This window comes from Ambystoma mexicanum, chromosome 4p (assembly GCF_040938575.1).
Source record: "Ambystoma mexicanum isolate Mex_15411 chromosome 4p, UKY_AmexF1_1, whole genome shotgun sequence".
NCBI lineage: Eukaryota > Metazoa > Chordata > Amphibia > Caudata > Ambystomatidae > Ambystoma > Ambystoma mexicanum.
The window spans coordinates 411,735,332-411,762,587 of record NC_090927.1 but is presented as its reverse complement, the minus strand read 5'-3'; the positions used below and the strand labels follow the sequence as shown (position 1 = coordinate 411,762,587).

General features: G+C 46.9%; 1 protein-coding gene across 3 annotated transcripts in view; it reads right to left on the bottom strand.

The window, feature by feature from the left end:
- The window catches only part of NBAS (NBAS subunit of NRZ tethering complex), a 3,456,930-nt gene that overhangs the window by 2,665,672 nt on the left and 764,002 nt on the right, over window positions 1-27,256 (bottom strand). For all 3 annotated transcript variants that reach the window (XM_069605942.1, XM_069605943.1, XM_069605944.1), the window contains exon 16: window positions 1,850-1,975. In XM_069605942.1, the coding sequence (XP_069462043.1) occupies window positions 1,850-1,975 (126 nt within the window). The remainder of the gene's footprint in view (window positions 1-1,849; window positions 1,976-27,256) is intronic.

Sequence of the window (27,256 nt, the reverse complement as noted above, 5' to 3'; positions counted from 1 at the left end):
GGTTACTGGCGCACCCCCTATATTGAATGATTTTAGATCATTATTGCATATGACAAGCCAGCTGTTTTTTATGCCGGCCTTGTGTCTTCAATTGGGTACAACACTGCACTCTTGCATAGGAGGCATCTGTTCCTCAAACGATTCAGGCCCCTTCCGTTTCTTTTTCACCCTGTATCATGTGGAGTTGTTCTGCTGCCTTCAGCGCTTCAAACTGCGCTGCTGTTTCTTTTCCCTTAGGCCCACTACTTTGTTTATCCTATACATTCATTCTCGTACTGGCAGGTAGATCGTTCTGGACTATTATCTTCTTAAGTAGCGCTCTTAAGTCAGGAAAGTCACATCTGATGCTTGAAAAAAAGGTAACCACAATTGTATGAATATCACAGTTTTAAGAACTGCCATTTACTCACTGTGAGGGTTATGATATGATAGGTTATTTATAACGCGCTTAATGCCCAGAGGTTTCTAAGCGAGGACCCGGGGTTCGAACCTGTGTTGCTCCTTGTCCTCTTGCTTCCAAGGTGAGCACGTTGCCCCTAAGCTGTCCCCCATATATATAGCAGGGTGGTTACTGTGAAACAGATACCTGCATACTATGACATCTTATATTGTTTTTCTCCCTACATCCTGGGAATGAGGTTCAGTGGTATCACTATCCACCTTTACATTAATTGGTAGGCGAGACTATGCTACCCATTGCCCCCACATTCTTGAGGGGGTTTGCAAATCCTTCAAATTGAATGAAAGCTATCCTCCCAGAGCATTAATCTTTTCTTTGGAGTCGATGCAACAAGATTTTGCAAGTCATTAACGTTTCCCTGAAGTGGTCATGACCCAAACACTCCAAAGCACGGGGGGTGTGGTTCCTGTGCCGAGTAATGCCGTGTGCACGAGCCACACGCCATTAGTCCCAACAAATCAGGGTTAGTGAATGCGCATACCCAGTGATTCATTGCCCGAGAAGGGAATAAAAGAAAAAACACAGAGCACCGTGATGCCCACCCCACCCACATGAAAAAAAGGACTGGCAGGCGTTGCCAGTGGACGCAGCTAGTGTGTGTGAAGCCACACCCAGTGCGTGCTCCACCACCAGGTTTACATTTTCGGGAGACGAGCTGTTTTTTTTGCTGTTCAAAATGCACCGATCTCAACCTGATGGGATCAACACACATACGTTAGAAGGTAAGTGGACAAATAAAAGATGTATAAATAGTGTCAGTCTTTTTCTATTTGGTACCATGCAGGAAACAAGAATGCTGTAGGTTTGGAGTCTTACACTGCAAAACAAAACATTTTAATGTGATGCCAGCAGCCACGTAGCGGCGAGGGACTCGGAATATATTTGGGTGAATTTGGAGACTGCTGCATGTTGTATAGTTGTCACAGGCTTACATGTGGAAAGAGAGAAGTCTAAAAGCAAAACATTCGGACAGCCCAGTTTATACAAAACCAGGGGCTGGACTAGTTCATAAGAAATTGACTTATGTTTGTTGTATACAATTAAAAGTCCTTTTATTATACTGATGTTCAGAAATACTGCTAATTTATCCCAATTAATATTTGTAATTTTATGTCCTGATATACTCAATGTCTTACATGAGTGTGCATGTTACAAAAATGCTCAAAGTTATCATTAACTTGTCATTTGCAGAGTCATACCTTCACGGCCACTTTACAAGATATACACCAAAACCAGTACTAGAAAGTTTCAGTAGAAGACCCTTTAACTCTAAGAAACAAAATGTCAAGAATCATTTCTGTCACTTGTCTATATGGGAAACATTTGTACGTTTGCAATTGCAAAAACACATTAAGACAAACAAACAAGTAATACTGCATTGACACCTACCAGGTAGTCTTGAATGGAGGCAATATTTACTGTGGACTTTCTCCACTGTCTTTGATATACTAGATCAGAGTCGAGGTCATATGCTTGTGCCAAAGACAATGCTTCACCATATTCTTCATTATCAATCTAAAATGGATATGTTTAAAAAATACATTATACATTAAGCAGGATATCGGTATTATATCAGGACATTACAAGAAAACAAGCACATGGTTAAATACTACAATAGACCTCAAATAAATAACTCTCTTAATGTGACTACTAGGGGTTTACAATTGGAATCTGCCCTTGGAAGCCAGAGCAATGCCATCATTCTTGGATTTATTTTATTTATTTATAGAAATCACAGGAAAGCAATGCATTTTTGGCACAAAAACACTTGCAAAAAGTAACATTGATAACAGAGCATAGGGCAGAGGTCTTTGGCAATAGGGTGAGAGAATGTGACCTGAAGACCAGATGTTGCAGGGGAAGGTGGGAACATAAACCAGGGACAAGGATAGGACAGAATAACATAGGAATGAGATGGTGAAGGAAGTGCTAAATTAAAGATGATGGGGTGACGGAAAAGTGCTGTAGGGTTGTCCGGGAGGGTAGGGCGAGAGGGGAGCAGGGTGATGGAGTAGTATAGTGCTAGGAAACAGGTTCTTCAGAAAAGAGGAGGGCTTTGAGGTTGAATTTAAATAGTAGTAGAGTGATGGGGTGCCAACCACAAATAACCACGCTAGAGATTGGAAGAAGTTATAAGGATGTTTATTTAAAATTACCAGTGGTTATTCTGAGGGGTTCACGGGTAGGTCTTGGGGCCAATGGGTTCTTGGGAAATTTGGCACTAGGGTGTCCCTCTCTATCTATTTTCTGCTGATTTACCCCCTCCCTAACCTAGGCATCATTAACAAGGTGTTCGTAGCTTGCCAACAGGGACACCTATCTTTCTCTATAGACTAATACTATTGGTGTCTTCCCAAAGGCTCTGGCTATCTAACACCAGGTTTTTTTTCTTAACCCTCCCTACTCTTAGGGGGTTTGGGATGGTGGTTTCTTTCACCCGGCATCACTCTCCCTTCTTCCACACATATTCTTACCTGATCCTTTAATACACTGGGCTCGTAAGATGTTCTCCTCCAACCACATTGGTATTCCTTCAATCTCTCACCTTTCCATTGCCACCCTTGGATCTCACTTCTCCTTTTACTCCTGCTCTTACAGTCAACCTGCCCTCCAAATACCACTCCCTGAGACCTCTGCAGTTATACTTTCCTCCCTCCTTCTTCCAGGCCTCCTCCGCCACTACTACTATTGCCTCTCCTTTCCTACCACTACTCCTGATCTCCACTCCCTGTCACTACTACCACTATTATCTCTTGCCTCCACTACTCTCTCTATTCTGACTACCACTCACTAAGACTTACTACTGTCCACTACTACCAACTACAAATTCCTACTCCCACCACCACTCTACTAGTCTCACACCTACTACCACCTCTGCCACCACTACTGCCCCGCTACTCCTACTCTACCGCTACTCTCCACTCACAAATACTCTGCAAACCCCCTCGCTCCACTGGCTTCTGCAATTCGGTCGCTCTCACCTCCTCTGGTCTCTCAGATGTCCTCCACCAACTCCTGTCCTCATACAACTAACCCACACACCTCCACTCACACACAGTTAGCTATATACCCAGCTCCCACCCAGGATGGGCCACTTTATCCAATAGACTTACTTGGCTCCCGGGGTGTGACATGGGTTGGCTATAGGTAGGGTTTAAGAGGGCTTGTAAGCCCTGTCCCTTACAAGTGAGCTGGCTGAATTTCTAACATGATCCCGTACTGGCACTTATGGACCAGGTGTCTTTCTATGTTTCCCACTCTTATAAAATATCCCTGGTGGCCTAGTGGGCCCCTGTTCCAGGGGGATTCCCTGGTGCGCTAGTGGGGTCTCTGTATACATGAGCTCCAGTTGGCAATGCCAGCTCGAGCCGTGTGGCCTTCTCGTTATGGCGACCTTTGTCCTCCTAGCTGCTGCACCCCTTGGAAGGGAGTCAACACCGCACTGCAGCCTTCCTGAGCCTGGCCCTGCCTTCTCTTGCGTGGGCTCCAGCAGACTCTCTAAGCTGGAGTCGTACTCCTCCGGGTTGTTGTGCTGTCCCGTGGCACCCTATGGGTGTTCTCGATGGGCCGGTGGGAGTGGCCCAGCCCCTTTTCAGATTCTATGCTCCCTGCCACGGCTGCTCCAGGTTAGAAGGGGCAGGGACAGGGTTTGCACGCAACCAGGAACCAGGACGGGTGTTGGGAGTCGGGCTCCCTCCCTAGACAAGGCCACAATGTTTGCCCTGTCACAAGTTGGAGTAGTACAGATGGGAAGAGGAAGAGACAGTAGGGAGTGAGATAAGCAGATAGGTAAGGTGGAGCAAGTCCATGTATTGTTTTGAAGATGATGAGAAGTAGTTAGCTTTTTGTTTCAAGTAGAGGTAAAGTGAGAAAGGTTGAAAAACACACAAACAGCAAAGGTGAAAAAGCCCAGTCGGGAAGGCCATGGAGGAGACTGGCACAGCTTTCTAGCAGTATTGAAATGAAGATGATGATATTGAGGAGGTTGGGTCTGGTTGCAATTGCAGATTTGGAGATGAAGACCGAGATGTTGTGAGACGGGTGGAAGATGACACCAAGGTTACGAGCAGAAGCAGAGTAAGGAAGGTAGTCAGGAAAAAAGAAAAGAAGAGGTCGGAGAGACAGAAATAGTCAGTTTGGCTGGGAAGTAGAGAACTTCAGTTTTAGTGGAGTCGAGCATGAGTGAGTGAGATGCCATCCAATATTTGATGGCGGAGAGGAAGTTAGAAATTTTTGACAACAGCTCGTCGCATAAGGAGGAACAGGTGAAGATCAGAGTGTCGTCAGCAAAAAGTTGTGAGGAGAAGCAGAGAGAGGAGAACATGGCACCAAGAGCTGCAATACTGAGGGTGAAGAGAAGTGGACCAAGGACAGACCCCTGAGGAACTGTCACAGTAAGGGGAGTGAGCGAGGAGGTACGGTTGATCCAGGACACCTGAAAGTGTCTAAGGGAAAGGTATGATGCAAACCAAGCAAGGACATTATCTCTGATGCCAAGGAAAGATAATGCAGAGAGAAGGTCAGAATGGTCGACAGAGAGGTTGAGAAGAATAAGAATAGATGAAAGGTAGCATGGTATGCGGAGGAGATGACGTTGCCGACTTTGAGGAGAACGGTCTTGGTAGAATGCAGAGTTCGGAAGCCAGTTTGAAGAGGGTCTCCGAGGTTGTGAGTATCAAGGAACTCAGTGAGTCAATTGAATACTAGTCGCTCTAGGACTTTGAAATAGTGTGGTAGAAGAGAAACAGGATGGAAGTTGGCAGGACAGTTAGGAATGAGATCAGGTTTCTTAAGGAGAGGGATGAAAGTAGCTTACTTATAGGATGAGGGAAAAGTAGCATTGTTAAGAGAGAAGATGAAGAGGGAATTAAGATGTGGAGCAACACTCGGAGCTATGTGCTTCACAATGTGCAGGGACAATGAGTCAGTGGGGGCACAGGAAGGGTAAGACATGAGGAGTAAGGGAAGAATCTCATCAGGGTTCAGTGAGGAAGCTGATAGCCAACTGAACTGTATTTAGCCCAAGGTTGTGAGTTGCAACATTATATGAACGCAAGGAACCTGAGAAGAAAGAACGTGTGTGTGTGTGTGTGTGTGTGTGTTTGAACATTTGGGCAAAGCCCAGACAAGGGCTAGCTGCAGAGTGGTTAGGCGCCGCAGGAGTGCTCACTCGAAGGGCTCTTGTTGGCCCCCTTTGTTTTGTGTTGAAACTGCAGGTACCAGAAGGCCCTAGGAAAGGGCGGCGTGAGATGTCTGATTGGTCCTACAAGGGTCACATCAAATCCCTTGTACAATCAAATGTCTCTGACCCATTGCCGAGAGAAAGCTAGGGGAAGGGAATCCCGCTTTCTGATGAAAATGAGCAAATCATGAACTGTGTTAGAAATTCATGAATTCTGTTAAAGATGGCTATGTGAACCCGAAGGAGGGATGCCAAGGGGAAAGTTACTGAGAGTGAATCCTGCATTGAGATAAAGTAGAGAATTGTAAATGTGGCAGAATGTGAACCCGACTGAGGGATGCCTACGAGTTGGGGTGGAGAGTAATACCTGGGAACAGTGTGTCGACCAGAGTGAACACGGTTGAGGGTTGTCCACAGTTTGTGCAACAAGGCATTGAAGCTCCTGAATGTTATGAGGGATATTTGAAAGGCTGTAGTGAACCCAACGGAGGGAGGCCCATTTTGCAAAGAGGATCGGAGCCCGGCGGAGGGAGGTCCTAGGGGCGAAGAGCAATCGCCCAAAGTTACAAGATCACAGAAGGAACTTTTGTTGGTTTGTTTTTTGTTTGGATCCAGCAGGCCTTCTAAGGCAAGAGGCTTTGAGGAAAGAGACTTCACCATTGAAGGTTCTGGTATCGTGAAATAGACTTGTGGAGGAACCTCGTGCTGGAGAGACCCAGGAGTGTGCTGTGCTCAGGAGTCCTGCCTTGTCCCGTGAAAAAAACATGGGGAAGGAAGACCACATCATACCATCCTGACTTAACATTTTGTGAACACTTCTTTCTTTTCTGGTGAACATTATCCCACACTCTTTTTGTAACTTAGTGGTAAGGATTGGCAATAGTTATTTTTATTATAGGCCCTTTTTAATTTGACAAGACGCTACTAAGACTGCCTTATTATTTGATGGTCGTAGCTTGCTCCCATCGTAGCTTTAGGTTTAGTTTAGGCATTTTTCTCACCCATGCATACAGTTTAATAAACACGTTTGAACTGTGATCACTTGTGTCTGTCTTTACTGTTGCCACCATGAGTTCCTTACAGAAGGCCCCCGACAACTAAACCTACGACCAAAAGTAGGGTGTTCCATGGTCACTAATGCTGGGAAATCCATGAGCACCTGCACTTTCGAGATAGATTTCAATATAAGTATTAATTACATAGCCCAAGTGATGAGACTGGTGCCCATTTTTTATGTATTTCCCGTTGACTTAACAAGGTCACCTGAAAAGGTAGCAGCCCCAAAAAAACATATTTGTAATATTTATTCTGATTTTCCCAACCATGAGCTTGTAGGTAAGTCCTGCTTTCTATATGTAGCTGTGTGATGGATTCTGTGCAGGGCCTCCAGTACATGCTCAACTGGGGATCAATGGTATTGGAAAGGGAGAAAGCAGAGCAAAGGAGAAAAATAAAGGGGAAAGGAGAGGTGAAGAGAGGGAGTTGTAGGAGAGGTGAAAGTGAGAGAGAGGAAGGAGAGAGAGGTAAAGAGATGGGGAGAGATAGTGTAGGGGTGTGTGTGTGTGAGGGCATGTAGAGTCCACACTATTTGTATGAGGATTGAGACTCTACGATGACCAGCCTCATTATGTCCGCACATGTTTTTAAAAATAAGTGCATTCAAAAGGTTTTAACGCAAACATATTTACTTTGGCCCAAGGAATAACTTTCTACATGATCCAAACGGGTTTGGATTCTTGAATAGATACTATGAAATGCATCTGATTCAATGGCGATCCTTCCTCATTAAGACCGCCAGGTCAGAGAGAGAACAAGAGAGAGACAAACAAAGGTAGAGCGAGAGTGTGTGCGTGCGACTGTGTATGAATTGTAGTGCGAGACAGAGCTTGTGCAGGAGAGACATATGTGTTTGATTCTGTAAAATTCTGTTAAGTGTGAGTGAGTGTTCGAGAGAGAGTTGTCACGCTACGCAATGGGATAAACATGAGGCAGATAAAAACGTTTAATTTTAAGCAAGGTTTATTGAAGAAAATGACTGCAATTTAAAAAGGTTGAACAACAAGATGGCTTGTCCTTGGGTTTGGCAGATGCCTTGGAATCACAGTCGGGACTCCCAATCTGCACTTGCTCCCTGGAAGAGACTTTAAATTCACTCACAACCCTTGTTTATTTTAGGCGTTAACTCGCTTTTTTCTGAATCTGTAATCCAAATCTGCATCTGGAATTCAGGTCCTCTGCTTCGTTTCTTCGGTCATGTATGGACTATTATCCCGAGGTCACAGGGACCCACGTGCACCCACCGACGAAGCCCTTCCAGTAGGACTAGCACAGTCTCAGGATGGGGTAAATGTCTGCAGTTCCCAAAGTTTTCACCAGAGGTTTCCCACTGGGGACTCATTTGCCTTGATCTAAATGGGCACCTCCCTGTCTCAGGGTCCTGGCTTGCTTTCCCAAACAAACGTCCCCATTTACCTCCTTGCGATTTGCAGCACTTGTGCCTTTGCGAATTTTTGTTCTCTTCTCCAACTTTCCTTCTCAGATTTCATCCACTTCTAACACCTCACCACATTCTTTTACCTCCACCTGCCTCTGGCCCAATCTGTGTAGGCACAGGGATTGTCTTCTCCTGTCCATCACTGCCTGCCTTCTCTTTTTTATTCCAGATATTTCCCGCTGCATTCTCAAGACTCTCTTACACCTCTCTTCCTTGCAATTCACCTTTCTTCCTTGTAATTGTCCCTACTTATCTCCTTGTAGTTCACTCCAACCTCCTCAAATGCTTCCTGCGCACCTTCCAGCACAGGCTGTTCTCGCAGTGTTCTCTCTGCATATCTATTCATCCTCCTTGTACTTTTCAACTCAGTCTAAGTTACTGCTCCTCCTGCCTCCTCCCTATTCGCTCTTCCTCCTGCATTGTAATGCTCCCCCCCAAATACCTCCCATCTCTGTTCTCACTCCTTCCACCTCTCTCCATCTACAACCCCAGTCTATCTCTTGCCAACTCTAAGCGCAGACTGCAACTCGCAAGCTCTGTACACCGGAAACTACTTTTCACTGGTTTCCTGAGTGCTGCTCTTTGCGCAAAGCTGGTGCTGAGTAGCCCACCTCTGAGTGGCTAGAGGGATCATGTGACCTATCTGAGCAAGCCAAACGGCAGGGATGGTTTGCAGTTCTAGGTCAATGAGGGAACTCTTCAATTAGGACAGCCACCATTTTCAATCAGGTTTCTGTGCTTGCTGTTGGTTAGGCACTCGCAGACACATGTAGGCATACTCCAACCTCTTGGGCTAATTTTCGCCGTTCTCTTTAGGCAGCAGGTCAGTGTGTTGTGCTGAGCCCGACTTTTGAGGAAGGAGAGTTGAAAAAACATTAAGTGGGTGTTACTTCCAGAAGGGGGCGTGGCTATCTAGCCATGGAATAGGACGTGCCTTGCTGAACAGCTCCTGTGGATCCGGAAAATTACGCTTGGAAAACAACCTATATGCCTCAGGAATGGAAGCACAGGCGTGTGAACTGGTGCCCTGCAACATCTACAAAAAGCAAGTGAATTGTGTGCAGCACCAGGAAGGAAATTGACTTGGAAGAATACGGCCGTGGAGAAACAAAGTAGCTAATATGGCGGACAACAAAGGGATCACAGCCGCAGCAGCGGGAGCAGCAGAATAGATCCGAGCAGAGGAGCGAAAAGAAGAATGCTGGCTCTTGGGGGTCATGCGGAGCTCTGTCTGTCGCACGCCTCGCCCCTGACATGGTGAGCTGCGACCGCTCACGTGAATATTAAGCTCCTGTTCTGGAACTTGGAGCGGCCTGTGGCTCTGAGACACGGATGCAGTGGCCGCGCGTATGAAATGCTGAGGACCGGCATTTAGCGTTTGCGCGGCCCCCAGCCATACGCAACTGGCATTCAAGTGGCTCCCCGCTGCCCGTATATGTACGCTCCTTGCACCGCACAAGCAATACGGAGCATTGAACTGTGTGCAGCAGAGCGATCCGCACATAAAACAGTAGCTGCGAGCGGCAAACACTCAACGACGGTGGACCCCGAATGTGCATAGAACGTTATTTGTGGCTGCAGATGTAACAATACGTGAAGAGCAGCCGACGGAAAGGTTGCTACTTTGTATAATCCACGGAAGGCGGCCCGCGCCGTGCGAGGAAATCGGCGTGACGTGTAAAACACAGTTTCTCCTCATAACGGTATGCGGATGACTGGGAAAGGCGACGGCCAGAACTCCGCTCTGCCATCATAATAGGAGGTACATGACGAAGTACTACACTGCTGCACGAAGGGCATTGGGAGCTACTTTGGTTGGGAAACATATGTTCACAGATATAAACTGAAGTGGTCATCCCCAAGAGCAGATGAGACTGATGTAGTAAAGTGGGACACACTGATGCGCGAATTGAAGTATAGGAGGACATCGGCACCATAATAACTGGAAGGTGCAAGAACCCAATTCATCCTGGACAGTTGCTAGATAACGGCATAATAAGAGGGAAGGCGCCAAGCAGGCCGACTGCAGATGCTGCACTAAGGTGAATACACAACACTAAACACCACATAGGCCTGAGGCATAGAGGCATAGTGGCAGTGGTGAGGAGGGTGCACCTATTGGCCCTCAGGAACACGTGAACGGGGGACTGACCAAAATAGTCAGGGAAGGCACGTGGGAGGACACAGCCCACTCGAAAACATATCGCAGCCCCCTGAGGACGACGCCCCTGGGCCTGACTGACCGGGTGAGGTCGCAGTAACACCAGGAAACAAGACTGGTACGATATAGGGGAGCCGGAACTGGATACGCATGCAGGATTGCACGATGTCGGTGAAAGGAGTGAGGGCCAAGAGCAAGCAACCCACACTGGAGACCTTCGCCAAGACGCAGCGGACTCCTACTGCCCAGACACAGAGCGCATCGGCGGCCTCTGTGGACGATACCTCAGAAAGTGAAAACCACCTGGTCCTGGCAGCCATAACTTAGCTGAGAGTCACATGGGGGACAGCAATGGCTGCTCTACAGACGGCCTTGGAGAATAAAATAGGTGCAGTAGGAATTGAAGTCACCCTGCTGCGACAGGATGTCAGAGCGCTGGCTGAAAGGACAAGTGGCCTAGAGAGTGCGGTGAAGACCAACACAGATGTCAGCACAAATAATGAGAAGGAGGACCACATACTAAAAAAGCAGGTGGCTAATCTTGAGAGCCGGGCGGAAGAAGCAGAAGGCAGAGCAAGAGGAAACAACATCCGGGTGGTCGGCCTGCCAGAGGTGAAAGAAGGCCAGTACTCCACTGACTATGTGGAGAACATGATCCTGCAAGAGATAGGGGCAGACAAGCTTTCACAAGGGTTTACGGTTGAACGTGCACATCGGGCCCTGATTAGGAAACCACGGCCTGGGGCTCCACCTCGAGCGATAATTGCAAAGATCCTGAACTATAAAGACAGAGAGAAGATTTTGGAGTACTTTCGCAAAGGTGGAACGATAGAAAGAGCATCTACCAACATCACAGCATATCCTGTCTACACTATGTTGGTGCAAAGACAGCGGTACAGCTATGTGGCGGTCAAGAGGAGACTGCGCACGGCTGGTATCGAGTACATGCTATTGTACCCTGCGAAGCTAAAGGTCTTGCATAAAAGTAGAGCGTTCTTTTTTGATACTCCGGAGGAAGCGGCGGCATGGCTGGACTTGCAGGGTTATCCGGAGCAAGATGAAGAGCAGGAGTGTCAGAAGCACGATAAGTGAGGTGGATGTATCGTGAATACTAAAGGGATAAGTGGGAGGGGAGCCCCAGTATGAAACTTTGAAACATTTGAACATTATTATGGAGCTCTTGGGCTCACTGACTCTGTTGGACTGGAATATAGTGAATAAAATGTACAAGTAAACTGGGTAGCACTAGGCGTAGCGAATTTGAAGTGAACAGGAGCAGCAGGATTAAGGCAACCTACCCCCCGGAATTAGTAGTAAGGCGGCCATTAGGGCGACTTCACCCTGCTGAGCCGCGAGTACAGGCTATTGCCAGAAAGGGCTAGATGCGGGGGTTCCTGAGATCCAGGGATGGAGCTGGGCAACAGTTGGGGAGGGTGTTGTTGGGGAAGGGCAGGGAGGGAGGTTGGGGGGTTTGTTGTATTTTTAGTTCACAGGAGTTTAAGTTAGGAAACGGGCCTAGGTAGACGAGTTAAGCAATTGGATTTGGACTGCATAGGTGAAGGGAGGAGTGGGACTCTAACATGCCATGGGGGATCTTAAAATAGTTACTTGGAACGTCAGAGGGCTCAATAGTTACTTAAAGAGGAATAAGGTTATGCAATACCTACGTAGACAAAAGATAGACATAGCCTTATTGCAAGAGACGCACCTGACGCAAGATAAGATGGAGATGATTGGGAAGAAACGGAAAGGAACTGTGGTGGGTTCGTCATACTCGGCTTACGCCAGGGGAGTGATTACCTGGGTGGCGCCACACGTCCCGTTTCAGCTATTACAGATGCTGGTTGAGACGGATGGGAGGATGGTCATACTGAGGGGATTGGTGGAAAACAGAGAGATAAGCGTTGTAAATACGTATGGCCCGAACCAAAATAGAGCGGCATATTTTAAAACACTGTGTAACAAGCTCAGTATGTGTGTGGGGAGTGCAGTGATATGGGGGGGACTTTAACTGCGTACTGAACCCTAAGGTCGACAGATCAGATGGGAAAATGGATAGACCTGCCCCATCCACTAAAGCGTTGCAGACATTGCTGAATGACTTTGGGTTCGGAGATGCATGGAGGATGCGACACCCCCAAGAGAGGCAATATTCGCATTACTCTGCCCCACAGCGATTACATACAAGGTTGGACTATGTCTTTGTCACACCAGAGATAATGACAGAGATCACGCACATGGAATATAAAGCGAGGGTCCTTTCGGACCACTCGCCTTTGATCCTCGGATGGCAATATCGTCCCCCGAGAGCTAGGATTCCGACATGGCGTCTCAGAGCAAAGGCGCTGAGAGACCCCCTTTTTAAGGAATATATGAGGGAGGAGATTGTTAACTACTTTGAGACAAATACTGGCAGTGTGGACTCTGCGGGCATATTGTGGGAAGCCTTCAAGGTTGTGATGAGAGGGGTAGCTATAGCAAAATCTAAAGGACTGCAAGGAGGGATTCTGGCTAACCTGCCAGAAACGGAGGGAGAATCGGAAAGGGCACTGAAGGGAGGAAACAATACTGAGGCAGACACTGAACTGATATTCAGGCTGCAGCAGGAATGTGCTGAGCACTGGGAAAGATTGTGTAACCTTAACTACAAAAAATATATAGAGAGGCAGCACGCGGGAGGAGATAAACCAGGGAGGGTCTTGGCTTGGCTTTATAAGAGTGAAACTCCTAGACCCTCGATCAGAACGATAACGAGAGAAGACGGAAGGGTGGTTGATACCCAGGAGGGAGTTAATCGGGAGTTTGCAGATTATTACGGGCTGCTGTATGGAGATGATGGGGAGGATAATTTTGTGACGATAGTAGAAACATTGGAGGATATAGGATTGCTGCAGATCAGTGCTGAGCAAAGAGAGGAACTGGATGCGCTGATTACTTTAGAAGAGCTAGAAGAGGTGGTGAGACAGTTGCCCACCAGTAAGACCCCGGGGGCTGATGGACTCCCAAGTGAATTCTATAAAGTATTTAAAGGAGAGGTGCTCCCCCCACTGTTAGAAATGCTGAATGAGGCGTATGAGTTGGGCAGACTGCCAGAGTCACTTAGAGAAGCGATTATGATACTGCTTCCCAAACCTAACAAGCCTGGGCATAGCTGCAGTTCCTATAGACCTCTGTCAATGTTAAATCAAGACAGCAAGATACTGACGGCTGTTTTGGCAAGCAGATTGAGGAGGGTTATTGGCAAACTAATACATCCTGACCAGACGGGCAATGTCCCGAATAGGAACATATCTAACAATCATAGATGACTTCATAGGGTTTTTGAGTATGGGAACGAGAACGAAGGTGAGCTGGCAATTGTGTCACTGGACGCAATAAAGGCCTTCGACTCGGTCAAATGGCCATGGCTGTTGGCGGCCCTGGCTGGCTATGGGATGGGGCCTGGATATCTACAGTGGACGAAAATGTTATATAGTGAACCCCTGGCCAGAGTTAAAACAGGAACAGTAATATCGGAAAGATGGCAACTCCGCAGGGGTACCAGACAAGGACGTCCATGGTCCATGGTTTATATATTGGATCTGGAACCCCTAGTGATATACTTGAGGCAGTAATATGACACGATAGGCATTGCCGTGGGAGGGGAACGACATCTGATCTCCCTATATGCGGATGACATGCTGCTGTACTTGAGACACCCGGGGGAAAACCTCCAATATATTTTGGAAGTGATGGAAAGATATGCGGGGTTGTCTGGTATAGCGGTGAACCCACAGAAATCTAGCATGTTCCCATTGGGTGGATATAAAGGGATCCCATTGAAACAGCTACCAGTGTTACAGATACCATGGAAGGTTAGCACATTTCGCTATCTAGGGATAAATATATACCATACAGTGGAAGAGGAGCATAAGCGGAACACGGAGGTAGCCATTAAGAAAATCAAAAATTGCATGAGATTTTGGGTTAAGCTGCCTTTAGCAATGATGGGACGTGGGGCAATGCTGAAGATGGTGGTTCTAGATAAGCTCCTGCACTATTTTGGGAACATACCGTGCTTAATAACCAAGAAGTTCTTCACCAGACTGTACAGTATGTGCAGGGATTTCCTGTGGCATGGCACACGGAGCAGGGTGGCCCTCTGGAAGCTACAGAATAACTATGAGAAAGGGGGTATAAAACTGCCTAATTATGAAGTCTATTATATAGCAAGCCAGCTGCAATATGTTGCTAAATGGCTCTCAGACTAGGTGACCTCTGAATCCAGGTTATTTGGACAAGACAGTGCCCCATTTCATTTAAAAGCGATCATGTGGTTGCCCAAGGCAGAGATGGAAAGGCGTCCACAGATGATGGTACATGGATGGAAGATGTGGCGCAGGGCATGCCAGATGATGGGGAACCCATCCCCGTGTTCCCCGCAAACACCGCTAGTTGAAATGGCGGGTGGAGAAAGGCAACTGAGGATAATCAGAAATCACTGGGAACCGGTTGGGATAGCAACAATGGGTGATATTTGGCGAGAGGGGACTATCATAGATTTTGAGGTGTTGGGGGAGGAAACCGGGCTACATACAGGCCAGTACATCACGTACCACAGAATGGTACAGAGAATTAAGAAAACATGGCCCGAAGTGGTACTGGAAGAAGATACCACCATAGATATTATATATGACATAGCAGAGGGAGGACATGAGATATCTAGAATATACGAGATGATAATGTCTGAAGTAGTAAAGGAGGTAGTACAATTGAGACAAGACTGGGAAGCGAAAGTAGGAGCCCTGATGGATGATGGGATGTGGGAACAAGCCCAAGGGTATCATAAGAAGGTGTCGAGGAACGCAAGATTAAAGCAGATACAACTGTATATTACGCATAGGGCATATATGACACCCCAGAGGATATCTAGGTTTAACCCTTTAAGTGCCATGGGTATTGCCCCCCAGTGCCAGTGCCTTTTTTGGTGATTTCGGTATGTGACCATTCAATGTCTTGTAACTTTTATGTTACATGAGGTATCTCGGCCACATTTGGCTCCTTTTCTTCCCACATATAGGCGATCGTAACGCCACCCAAGAATCCTAGGTTGCTATAGGGGGGGTGAGAGAAAATAAGCAAAAAGGGGGACAATTTGGGGTTTTTTCAAAAAATGCCAATAAAATGATGTACAAAGAAGCCTGTGGTTTTTTCCTTGTAAGAGCTAGGAACTAATGGTTTGCTGCGCTGAATTCCCCAATTTCCTGGTTTCAGGAACAGGTTGAGTGGAAAAGAAAAAAAAATATTTTGATGTGGTTATCAACTGTTTTGTGAGAGTTAGGCGATTTTGGCCATTTTTGCCAATTGGACATGCATGGACGGAATGAGAGAAAAGGGTAGGAAAGCCGAATTGGAGGACAGAAAGGCATATATTTCTGAAAAGTAGACAAAATTCCAAGTTTAGGAAGGGGTGATTTGCGTAGGCCAGGCAAACACTAGGTAGGGGAAAATGCCATAGATTGGGGGAAAAGCGGGAAAATGACCGAAAAAAAAGGTATGTGTTGGACAAGGTTGGCTTAGTACGGCAATGGCTTCTATGAATTTTGAGAGATGCAATGCTCCGCTACATTCCCCCGACTCTTGCAGTTAGGAAAGCACACATTTTTTGAAGTGTTTTACAAAACAAGCAATACCACAAGCCAAACACTGAGCCATGGTACACAGGAGTTTTACGCTCACGGCCTGAACAGACGCACTTAGCACGTGTAAATCGGGAAAACCAATGTGGTGAGGAACGGCAAGCACAAATTTTCTTAAAGAGCACAGGCAGGCCTTTTCAAGGGTAGGTGACTTGTGCAGGTTACAAAAGGGTATGGTGCCTAAAGCAGCGACTAAATGTAGGTCACATTTGGGAAATGAAAGGGTTGTGTGACAAAGGACACCAGCAAATGGGTCATAATGTTATAAAAACCACAAAAACACAACTAATGTTATACCTTCCCACGTTCCCACAGGTGTGCCGATGAAAACGGTACCTCACATGTGTGGATGCACCTACCTGGGCGCCAAGGGGAAAGCCTAAAACACAGGTAACCCCAAGTCTGTTTCGACACCTGAATTTGACACTTTCTCCAGGCAAGCACAACATACAGATATGGGCCTTGGGTGTCCAAGCCACCAAGGAACACAGGGAACCCCATGCATTTCCGAAAAGAGGACACCCGTAGGAATCCACAGAGGTATGATTTGTGAAAATCGGCCCAAAATGTATTACCCAGACACCCCCACAAAGTCTGAAATGTGGGGATAAAAAAACGCATTTTCCACACATTTCACTTGGCGCACCCATCGAAATACGCTGCCAACAACACATGGCCTACCGTCCCGCGTTCCCACAGGTGTCCCGATGAAAACGGTACCTCACATGTGTGGGTGCACCTACCTGGGCGCCAAGGATAAAGCCTAAAATACAGGTAACCCCAAGTCTGTTTCGACACCTGAATTTGACACTTTCTCAGGACAAGCACAACATTCAGATATGGGCCTCGGGTGTCCAAGCCACCAAGGAAAACAGGGAACCCCATGCATTTCCAAAAAGAGGACACCTGTGGGAATCCGCAGAGATATGATTTGCGCAAATCGGCCCCGAATGTATTACCCAGAAGCCCCGGCAAAGTCCGAAATGTGCCGAAAAAACCCCACATTTTTCACTTTGTCAGGGGTTCTGGGTAAAACATTCTGGTCGGCTTCGCGCAAGTTGGACCTCTGTGGATTCCTACTAATGCCCTCTTTTCAGAAATGCATGGGGTTCCCAGTTTTCCTTGGTGGCTTGGACACCCTATGTCCAAATCTGTAGGTTATCTCCCCAAACCCTTTTGTGGTTACCGTTTCCCTTTGCGGCTAGATTGGTGAACCCACACATGTGAGGTACCGTTTTCGTTGGGACACCTGTGGGAACGCGGGAAGGTATGACATCTGTTGTTGGTGGCGTGTTTCAGTGGTTGGGCAGAGTGAAATGTCTGGAAATTGTGTTTTTTACCCCCAAATTTGGAATTAGCCAGAGGTTCTGGGTAGTAGATTCTGGGCCGATTTGCGCAAGGCAGACCTCTGTGGATTCCCACGGGTGTCCTCTTTTGGGAAATGCATGGGGTTCCCTGTTTTCCTTGCTGGCTTCGACACTCTAGGCCCAAATCTGTAGTTTGCCCACATGAACAAAATGGGCTGCGCCGAAAGGCTTGGAGTTACCAGCGGGTTACCCCTTTCCTTTTGCGCCCCCAGTAGGTGCACCCACACATGTGAGGTGCAGTTTTTGCCGGGACACCTGTGGGAACGCGAGAAGGTATGACATCTGTTGTTGGCGACGTGTTTCGGTGAGTGGACACAGGGAAATGTCTCTGAAATTGGCTGGAAATGAAGACAATTCTCAGACATTTCGCTCTGGCAACCCACCGAAACACACCGCCAACAACACATGGCCTACCTTCCTGCGTCCCCACACGTGTCCCGATGAAAACGGTACCTCACATGTGTGGGTGCACCTACCGGGGGCGCAAAAGGAAACGGGTAACCCACTGGTAACCCCAAGCCTTTCACCACTGCCCATTTTGTTCATTGTGGGCAACCTACAGATTTCGGCCTAGGGTGTCGAAGCCAGCAAGGAAAACAGGGAACCCCATGCATTTCCCAAAAGAGGACACCCGTGGGTCTGCCTTGCGCAAATTGCCCCAGTTTTTATTAGCCACAATCCCTAACAAAGTGTGATATTTGGTGGGGAAAAAACACAATGTTGACTTTGTCTGGGGTTCTGGGTAATAAATTCTGGGCCGCTTCGCACAATCAGACCTCTGTGCATTTCCCCCAGGGGGGGCCTAACCTGCAGGCCCCATCCTTTGGGGGGCCTGCACACTAATTCCTGGTAGCTCTCCCCTCCACCCCCCAACTGGAAGGGGGGCCACCTTATGTACTCCTGCCTGGGGCCATAAATCTGCCCCCAGGGAGGGCTACAAGGGGTGACCCCCCCTTTCCACTTGATGTGGGAGGGGGAGGGCCACCACCATTTCATGGGGGCAAAACAATCCCAGGCCCCCACACCCCCACCCCATTCTATTTATTTTATTTTTTTATTTTTGCTGGAAATGCATCGGAGGGACAGGGGCCCCGTATCCTTGTCCTTTACTGCCTTTTTATCTTGTGTTCTGTCGTGTTTTCCGCGCAGGAGTTCATGTGGGACAGTGATCATCTGCCCCCAGGGGTCTCCAGCGCTGTGGCCCCCTGCTTTGGAGCCATGGGGGGCGCTTACCTAGTAAGCAGCCCCCTCACCCCCGCGTCACAAACGGATGTGTATTGATCCTGTGACATTGCTGCTCACGGATCGCGCGCCTCGTGCCCTATCCGTGAGCAGAAATGCCACATAATGGGTATCGTTGGAAAGGGGAAAATCTCCCCTTTCTAACGATACCCACCTCGATCTCCGGCTCGAAATACAGCCGGAGATCGACACAGAGAAAGAAGGGCTCTTACCTTCTTTCTTCACTGCAGCAGCTGAAAATGGCTGCTGCAGTGATTTTACTTTCAGTTTCACGCCGAGGTGCTTTATGCACGCCGACGTGAAACTGAAGGTAATCCAGCCCCCTGGCAGTGAGGGGGGACCTCCCCCTCACATAGCCCGGGGGTTGGATTACAGTTTTGTGTGATCCCACAAGGTGCCAAAAAGGACGAGCTATCTCGTCCTTGGCACTGCATATCCACTTCCAAGGATGAGATATCTCATCCTTATCTAAAGAGGTTAAAAATGCAGGACGGCAAGCATGCCCTAAATGTGACGAGGAGAATGCAGGTATGGTGCACATGTTTTGGTCATGCCTGGTTATTGAACGCTTCTGGAGCAAAGTGGCACACAAATTGGCAGAAAAAGGGGTTAAAATTGTGGCTGATACAGTGTGGGCCTGCTTGTTAGGGGGATTCCCTAGACCACGGAAACTCAAACATGTGAGTAAACTAAAGGACCTGGCATATGCGCTTGCAAAGAGGAGAATTGCCATTGGGTGGAAGAAATGCCACAGACCACTATTACAGGTGTGGTGGAAAGATTCACAGAAATGGGCGGAGGCAGAAACCATAGTATGGCAAGAAGCGAGCAGCGCTGGGGTGGAGGAAGAGGCAGAGACCCTGATGGCCTGGAAATTATTAATAGCAGAAGTATTTGGGTCAACACAAGACCCAACGGAACCCATGGAAAGGAATACCCTATCACAAGATGCAGGAACAGAGTATTAGTAGAAATAGGCCCGTAATGGGGGGGTGGGATGGGGAAGCAGTGAACACAATTAAGTGATGAACATTTGAAATGTTACTGTATGCACTGCAAGTTTGGTTTATATTGTTTGTTTAAATAATTAATAAAACTTTTAAAAAAACAAAAAGTGGGTCTTACTTCCATTGTTTTCAATGGAGGCAGTTTCTATAATTTATAATTGGTTATTGATAAAGCGCTTAACCCCTTAAGTACCAAGGACGAGTATGCTCTTCATTTTTGCAAAGACTGGCATAACAGCCTGGCAGTTAAGGCGTTCATACCCAGAGGTTTCTAAGTGCAGACGAGGGGAATCGAACCTGTGTTGCTCTGCATCGTCTTGCTTCCAAGGCGAGCGCGTTACCCCCGAGCTATCCTCCAGAGACAGTGAGAGGAGTGGCTGGAGATGACTCTCTCACTACCTGGTGTTCGTAGGGAGAGTGTGTTTTCCTTTCTCCAGGTTGCTCTTTTGTGTGGGGAGAAAGAAAAATATTTTCTGGCGGTTTGGTTGCTGCCGACAGGACAGCTGTGCCCTGCACTATCATACCATGTATAAAACAGGAGATGGCCACAAGCTGATTTTGAATGTCCTCTCCGAGGTGAAGAAAGCACATCTGTGGGGTGCTTAGGTCCTCTGCATGGCCCGTCTTCCCTAGAATTTGTAGGTGCACTTTCCGATTTCACTCAGAGTTGTCCCTGTGTGACAGAGAGGGATTCTGGGAAATTTAGCACTTCGCAGTCTAGCCTTTTAGAATGGACTTTACGACTGGGCCATGTGATCGGTTTGTCATTGTCTTTCCTGGCTTCAGAGACCTGTTTACGGTTTTCTCGTTTTCTTTCTCCTGAGTCCACTGCATACTCTACCAGATCTTTTCCAGGTATTCCATTCGACCCAAAGGGAAATGCTGGGAGGCGCAGTCAGTGAACAATGGTGTGTGTGTGTGTGTGTGTGTGTGTGTGTGTGTGTGTTTGTTTCCTCTTTATATTTGTGAGGATCTGGCCTTGCATACTCTCAGCGAAAATATAGGCACCCAGAATCTCTACATATGGTATGAAGCTATAGGTGAATTCTCAAAATATAATAGTGCATACAAATGTACTTTCGTCTGTTCTAACAACTTTCCAGGCAATCCACGTGGAGACGCGATTGAAACAGTAAAATAATAAAATAGTCCTTATTCATAAATACCCACCTCCTCGAAGATTCTTCCATGAACCATCAGCCCCCACACCTCTCGTTCCTACTGTTTCACCGTCTCCTTCCCAGGTGGACTGACATCACAGTAGTGTACAACACCATTTTACATCAGCCCCTTTCAGTCATATCGTCCATTCTGCTCTGGTCCTGTGCCAATGTTGCAGCCTTCTTCAGAATTTGTCACCTCTCTGATGTACCCAAGGCAACTTCTACTTCCCCTAAATTAACTTGCTGGAGGGGCACAGTCCCTCCCCATAGCTTCACAAGAATTCTTCATTAGACCATTCCTTTCAGACTTATTGGTTCACAGAATCGTTTTGGCCACTCACATGAACATTGATATTTGTATGCTTCTTTCCTCTTTTACCTCCCTTTTGACAAGCCCCTCTGCGATATGAGGGTAATCTGGCACTCAGGGGGCAATTCTGGCAATCCTCCCAACTTCACACACTAGACCTATCTCCATGACCCCACTTGGATACGTTTCACTGCTTATAACCCACCTCCAATCTTTTACTGTTCCAACTCTTTTGTGCCTGGGATATGTAAGTTTCAAGAGAGTCATAAAAACATCCCTCCTTCTGCACTAATAGAGCATTTGAGAACTCTGTCAATTCAAACACCTAGATTGGACAGCAATCTAACTAACAACGACCCAAGCTAGTCCACACACTAGAATTGTCAACTTCTTCCCCACATAACACATTGCAGGAGGAGCCTCATAATATCCCAGAAACCTTAGATAGTTATACCCTAATACAAATTCCATATACCAGCGAACAATTGCTTAACACAAAAACTATCATTGCAGGACCTAGCGCTCCACTGCTTTAGAAGGGCGAGCAGATGAACCGCTATTCCTAATTCTAAATCAAGGTCATGGACTATGCTCATTTTACCTCAATACTACCATCTGACTTCTTTGGTTCAGAGACTACATCATTTTATTTTTTACCCGTAGTCCACCAGTTCTGCTTAACGTTTGACTTTCCAGCTATGAATTTGTGCACACAACAATTCTCCATTTCATTCCGCTAGCCAATGCTCTTCAGGAGGATTTGGTTTTTTTGTTACCTATGGGTCCTCATTCCTTTCGGTTCAGGTTTTGTTCCATAGGCAGTTGGATTATTTATGCATTTTCACTACTGGCTCTTTTACTCACCGTGGCAGATGTATTTAGGTCAATGTCTAATTACTGTGAGTTTCCTGGTCTTGCTTAATACTCACCTTGTTATACATACTCTTCTGCATGAGCCTATTGAATAGGCTATAACTTTAATAGGATAAGAAGTTCTGGGTATTACACGTACATCTATGATCAGAGTACACGCTACTACTATAGAACTGCATGAACCCTTTTATTGCAAAGACAGCTTACATCATTACAGTCGTATGTGGACTCAAATGACCTGGTTATAAACCCAGAAAAATCAAGAATTCTGAAGTTAGGCCCAGGAGGTAATAAAGCCAGAGGGAAAAAACTAGGATGGTCTCTGAGAAACAAAAAAATCCTGGAAGTCGAAGCATTCACGTACTTAGGAGTCTGTATAGACAACACGAAGAACAATACGCCAAGAATAGCTGGGCTAAAAAGAAAAGCAACCAATCTAGCTGCCCAAGGGAGAATTCTGCATAAAAGATACTGCAGATTTACCTTATCACCTCTAATAGCCTTTTATAGGATGAAAGTGGTGCCAATACTAACATATGGGGTAGAATCACCAATCCCCTTACAAGCTCAAACATGGTCAATCCTGGAGGGTCTGTTTTGGAGGAAAGCTTTACAGCTGCCTAATCAGCCCCAATACAGCAGATAAGAAGAGAGCTGGCTCTGACATCACTCAAAACAATAGTGGTATGGAAAACACTACGTTTCTATCGGAAATGTCTTGAGGAAAACACTACGGGTGGATTTGGGGTGTTGAAAAAAGCCCTAAAAGATCAATCCGATGTAATCCTAACAGACTGGCAAAAGTCATGTCGAGGGATCCTAGTGAACCTCAGTGAGTCAGAGGATGACTTATGGATTAACCCAGACAAAACTAAAAAGAAACTATACATGGCAGATTGGATTGAAACCCAAGAAGATAACTGTAAATATAAAGGTTACGAAGACATCTGGGCCCAGCCACGAAAACTGAATCAGATCCCGAGCTATCTGACTTTATTCCCCAATTGGTACTTCCGAGACCTTTTCCTGAGATTCAGATTGAACATTTTACCAACAGGAGAAATATTACAAAGAAGAAAAAGGCTGGACATCAGGGAAAGCTGCAGAATGTGCAAAAAAAAGGAGAGATAGAATCTCTGAAACACCTCATACTACAGTGTACCGGTTTAAGGAAAGAGCGAGAGCAGCAGTGCTTGGGGGACATCCTTAGAAGCTACACAACAAGGAATGTCGATGAGTGGTGGAGGACTCTTGTAGAAGGAGAAAAAATGAAAACGACATTAGCACTCATAAAATTAGTGATTTTAATCCTTAAGAAACCAGAGGAGATCAACAACATAACCCAGGACTAATAAGATGCTACCAAGCACTGCTACTAAGATACTGTATACCAAACGAAGAATCATGATGAAAGAATGGACATGCTCAGGTTAAAGGTTTCAAATAAGGAAACCACACAATCTGTTTAAATAAAATAAAACAATTTTTTAAAAAAATTATTATACAGGCACAACTGTTACCCAGGGGGCCACTCACACACTGTTGTTGGCTCCATTGAATGCAGAATGAGTTTTCCTTTTTGTTGTTCCATTCACATGAAGAACACTACTCTTGGGTTGTTGGATGGGGAGTTACAATATCATGGCTGAAAACGGACTAAACGCCTCTAGATTAGCAATGTAACTTAAACCAGGTGCGAAGTGTCTCATTAATCTATCTAGGCTCTCCATGCATGACATCAATATAGTACAGTCACTCCTCAGTGTCAATTATCTTAGAGGAAAGTGATTTCATCCTTTATCTCACCATGCTTTCCTTCTGTGTGCCCCACAGTCACAAAACCAATTCTTTGGTGTCACCTCTGACAATTGACATGGCAGACCCCAGTGGCTGCTTGATAAACCTCAGCCAACAGATTAGCATGGGAACGCGAAAGCACTTCTTGGTTTCATCATGTATCCATGCTTCACTTTAGTTCGTAGACACTTCCCTTTGAAGTCTCGGAAAACTGCCATCACAAAAAAAACACCCTTTTCTTTAGCATCACCATTTTTCCAATGCACACAATACATAACACCACCATCTCCTCCTTCCTCACAATAGTTGTCCCTTTTTTGTCTTGATGTACCTTGCCAGCTCTTTATTCCTGTCTCTATTGTTATGTTACATTATTACCCTTCCTTATTCTGTACTACGGTATTGGTTATCCCTGACAAGGTCATAATACCCCTATTTATCGGACAAGGTCTCACCGCTGTAAGGCCACTAAATTGATGATTGACATGTTATAAAATACTCAACATAACATATAGGTCAATTGTCAGAAAGTCTTCAAATTCTTTTACTGAGTCGCACCACTGTGGCGTCATTACTGTGATTGTAGTCATTTGCACCCTGAAGAGCAGCAACATAGTTTCCTTGCGTTTTTAAGTGCTGTAACTGGGCAACTTGTTTTCTTGCTCTTTTTGTAGGTTTCACAAACTGGAACCACCATGTTTGGTAATTTGTCTATGCGGGCTCAGACACAGTGTTTACAAAGGCAGCCAGGCAGGAACTGGTTCTGAATGGGTGAGAGGCTCCCATACCTCTGTGCACCCTGGAAAACACGAGTGAGGCTGGCCTCTACTGATTGAGAGGCTGCTAAATGTTTGAATGGCTCATGTCAGACAGCTATCCAGACTCAGCAGTTCAAGAGGAGGAGAAAGACTGTGAATATTGAGAGGCAGACGAGAGACACAACCTTGCCCTTTTCAACAAAACCCAGCGAAAACCCCTGCAGAAGGAATCTTAAGACCGAGGACAATATCCCAAGTGTGTTGCAGCAGCAGATGTCAACGGTACACGCAGCTCATCGACGCTGATAAGTTAGAGCAAGGGAGACTCCTCCTTCCGTGGTACCGGCCTTGACTCCGGCTACAAGGAAAGTGGTTCATCACAGCCGGTGAGTTGAGGGGAGAACCGATAAGAACCGGGCTGTGATGAACGAAAGTCGCAAAGTGGTAGAATGAAAGAAGTTCAAAGAACTGTAAGAATGAAAAGGGGGACTCCAGTTTTAGAAGGGGACTGGAACCACGTGGGTGCTGCTCCAAGAAACCCTTGTATCTCCCCATCTGACTAAAACTACAGATACCAGAAGGCCGTAGGAGAGCCACCAAGATAGGTCAAAGTGGTCACACAGAAAGTCAAGCAAAATCCCTGTACAGTCGAAAGCTTTTGACCTAAGAACTATAAAGAAAGCAAAGGAAGTGAATCCCATAAACATTGAAAGTAAAGGTGAATGTGAAGTTGGCAAGAGTGAACCCGGAAGGGGGATACTGATAAGAAAGAGGCAAAGTCTAAAGTCGCAAAAAACTGTGTGTTGACAAATGTTAACCCAGCCGAGGGATATCCACTGGAACGGTTTAAAAGACATTTAGATTAGTGAATAAAGGATAAGCCATAGTGAACCCGGTGGAGGGAGGCTGGAAATTGAGAGAGGTATGCGCCCGGAAGAAGGGGACCCAGGGGTGAGCCTGTAGCACCCTGAGCAAGTGAACCTGAGAAAGGGAGGTTGACAGAGAACGATAGAAGATTTGTTGAAAGCCATAGTGAACCCGGTGGATGGAGGTCAACAGTCGAGAGGAATACAAGCCCGACAGAAGGAGATGCAGGGGTGAAATCATCACCCAAAGTCCAGTAAGAGAAGGAACTGTTATTGAGTTATGGCACACGATTTGTGAAGGGTCAGCGGCAGGAAGAGGGGGATCCAGTGGGTGAAGAATCCTCACCGTAAGTAAAACCAGGAAACAAACTTTCATTTTGTTGAAGGAAGGAACAAGTTACTTACCTGTAACTGTTGTTCTCCAGCATGGGTCTGGCATGGATTCACATGCTCATGAATATTCCCCGTCGTCAGGCTGGGAATCCTCGGTAAAGAAAAAACCAGTATCAGTTTCGTTTCTGATCTGTCTTTCGTAGTAATAACCAATCACTGGTCTCTGCGTCATACTGACCACAGCCAATGACTGCCCTCTACCTAAGCACCGCCTCTGGCTGCCATCTTCAGATTTGGAAGCACGTGAAGTGGCAGTATGACCAAGTGAAGAGCCGCAGAGGGGTAGGCGGGAGGGTTCGCATGTGAATCCATGCATGCCAGACCCATGCTGGAGAACAACAGTTACAGGTAAGTAACTTGTTCCTTCTCCAGCATGGGGTCTGGCATGGATTCACATGCTCATGAATAAAGAATACATAGCAGTACACACATGCACAACCATGGGAGATGGCAAAGGCTCAACATTAAGCAGTACATCAAACTCAACATTAAGCATCTTACCTCCTCACCAGGCTCACCTCAGGCGAACAGGTTGCGCAGCACTGCTTGGCCGACCCTGGACTCCTCCCTGGAATCCCGATCGACGCAGTAGAATTTCGTGAAGGTGTGCGTCGACCTCCACGTAGCAGCCCTGCATATGTCCAGCAGGGGCACACCAGAAAGGAACGCCGTGGTAGCTGCGATCGCTCTGGTGGAATGGGCTCTCGGACGGCCAGGCAGCGGTCGGTTTGCCAACCGATGACAGTACATGATACAGCCGGAGAGCCATCTGGAAATGGAAGCCTTCGAGAGAGCCTTCCCCTGATTGACAGGTCCAAAGTTCACAAAGAGTTGTGACGTCTTCCGAAAACACTTCGTGCGGTCCACGTAGAACTTCAGCGCTCTAGCCACATCCAGCGAGTGCAAAGTCCTCTCAGCCGGCGACGAAGGCGACGGGAAGAACACAGGCAACACCAAGGGTTCGTTGAGATGGAAGTCCGACGGTACCTTGGGCATGAAGGAGGGGTGCGTCCTGAGCACTACCCTCGTGTCGTGAAAAGTCAAGTACGGGGCCTTGCAGGAAAGGGCCTGGATCTCTCCCACCCGTCGTGCGGAGGTGATGGCCACAAGAAACGCTGTTTTCCACGACAGAAACTTCAACGGGGCCGAGTGCAGAGGCTCGAACGGAGGTCCCATGAGCTTGGTCAGCACCACTTTGAGCTCCCACGCCGGGGCCGGAGCCTTCACCGGCGGGAACGATCTGAACAGTCCCTTCATGAACTCTTTCACCAGACGATGAGACCACAAGGACGTCCGGCCCGTGGTTCTGGTGTATCGGGAGATCGCAGCAAGATGAATCTTGATGGACGCGTGTGCCAGTCCAGCTTTGGCCAGCGTCAGCAGGTATGGCAGTACCTGGGGAGCGGTAATCCGTAGAGGGTTTTTCTTCTGTGCGTGGCACCAGACAGAGAACCTCTTCCATTTGTGTCCGTAGCATTTAAGAGTCGAGGACGCCCTGGCCTTTG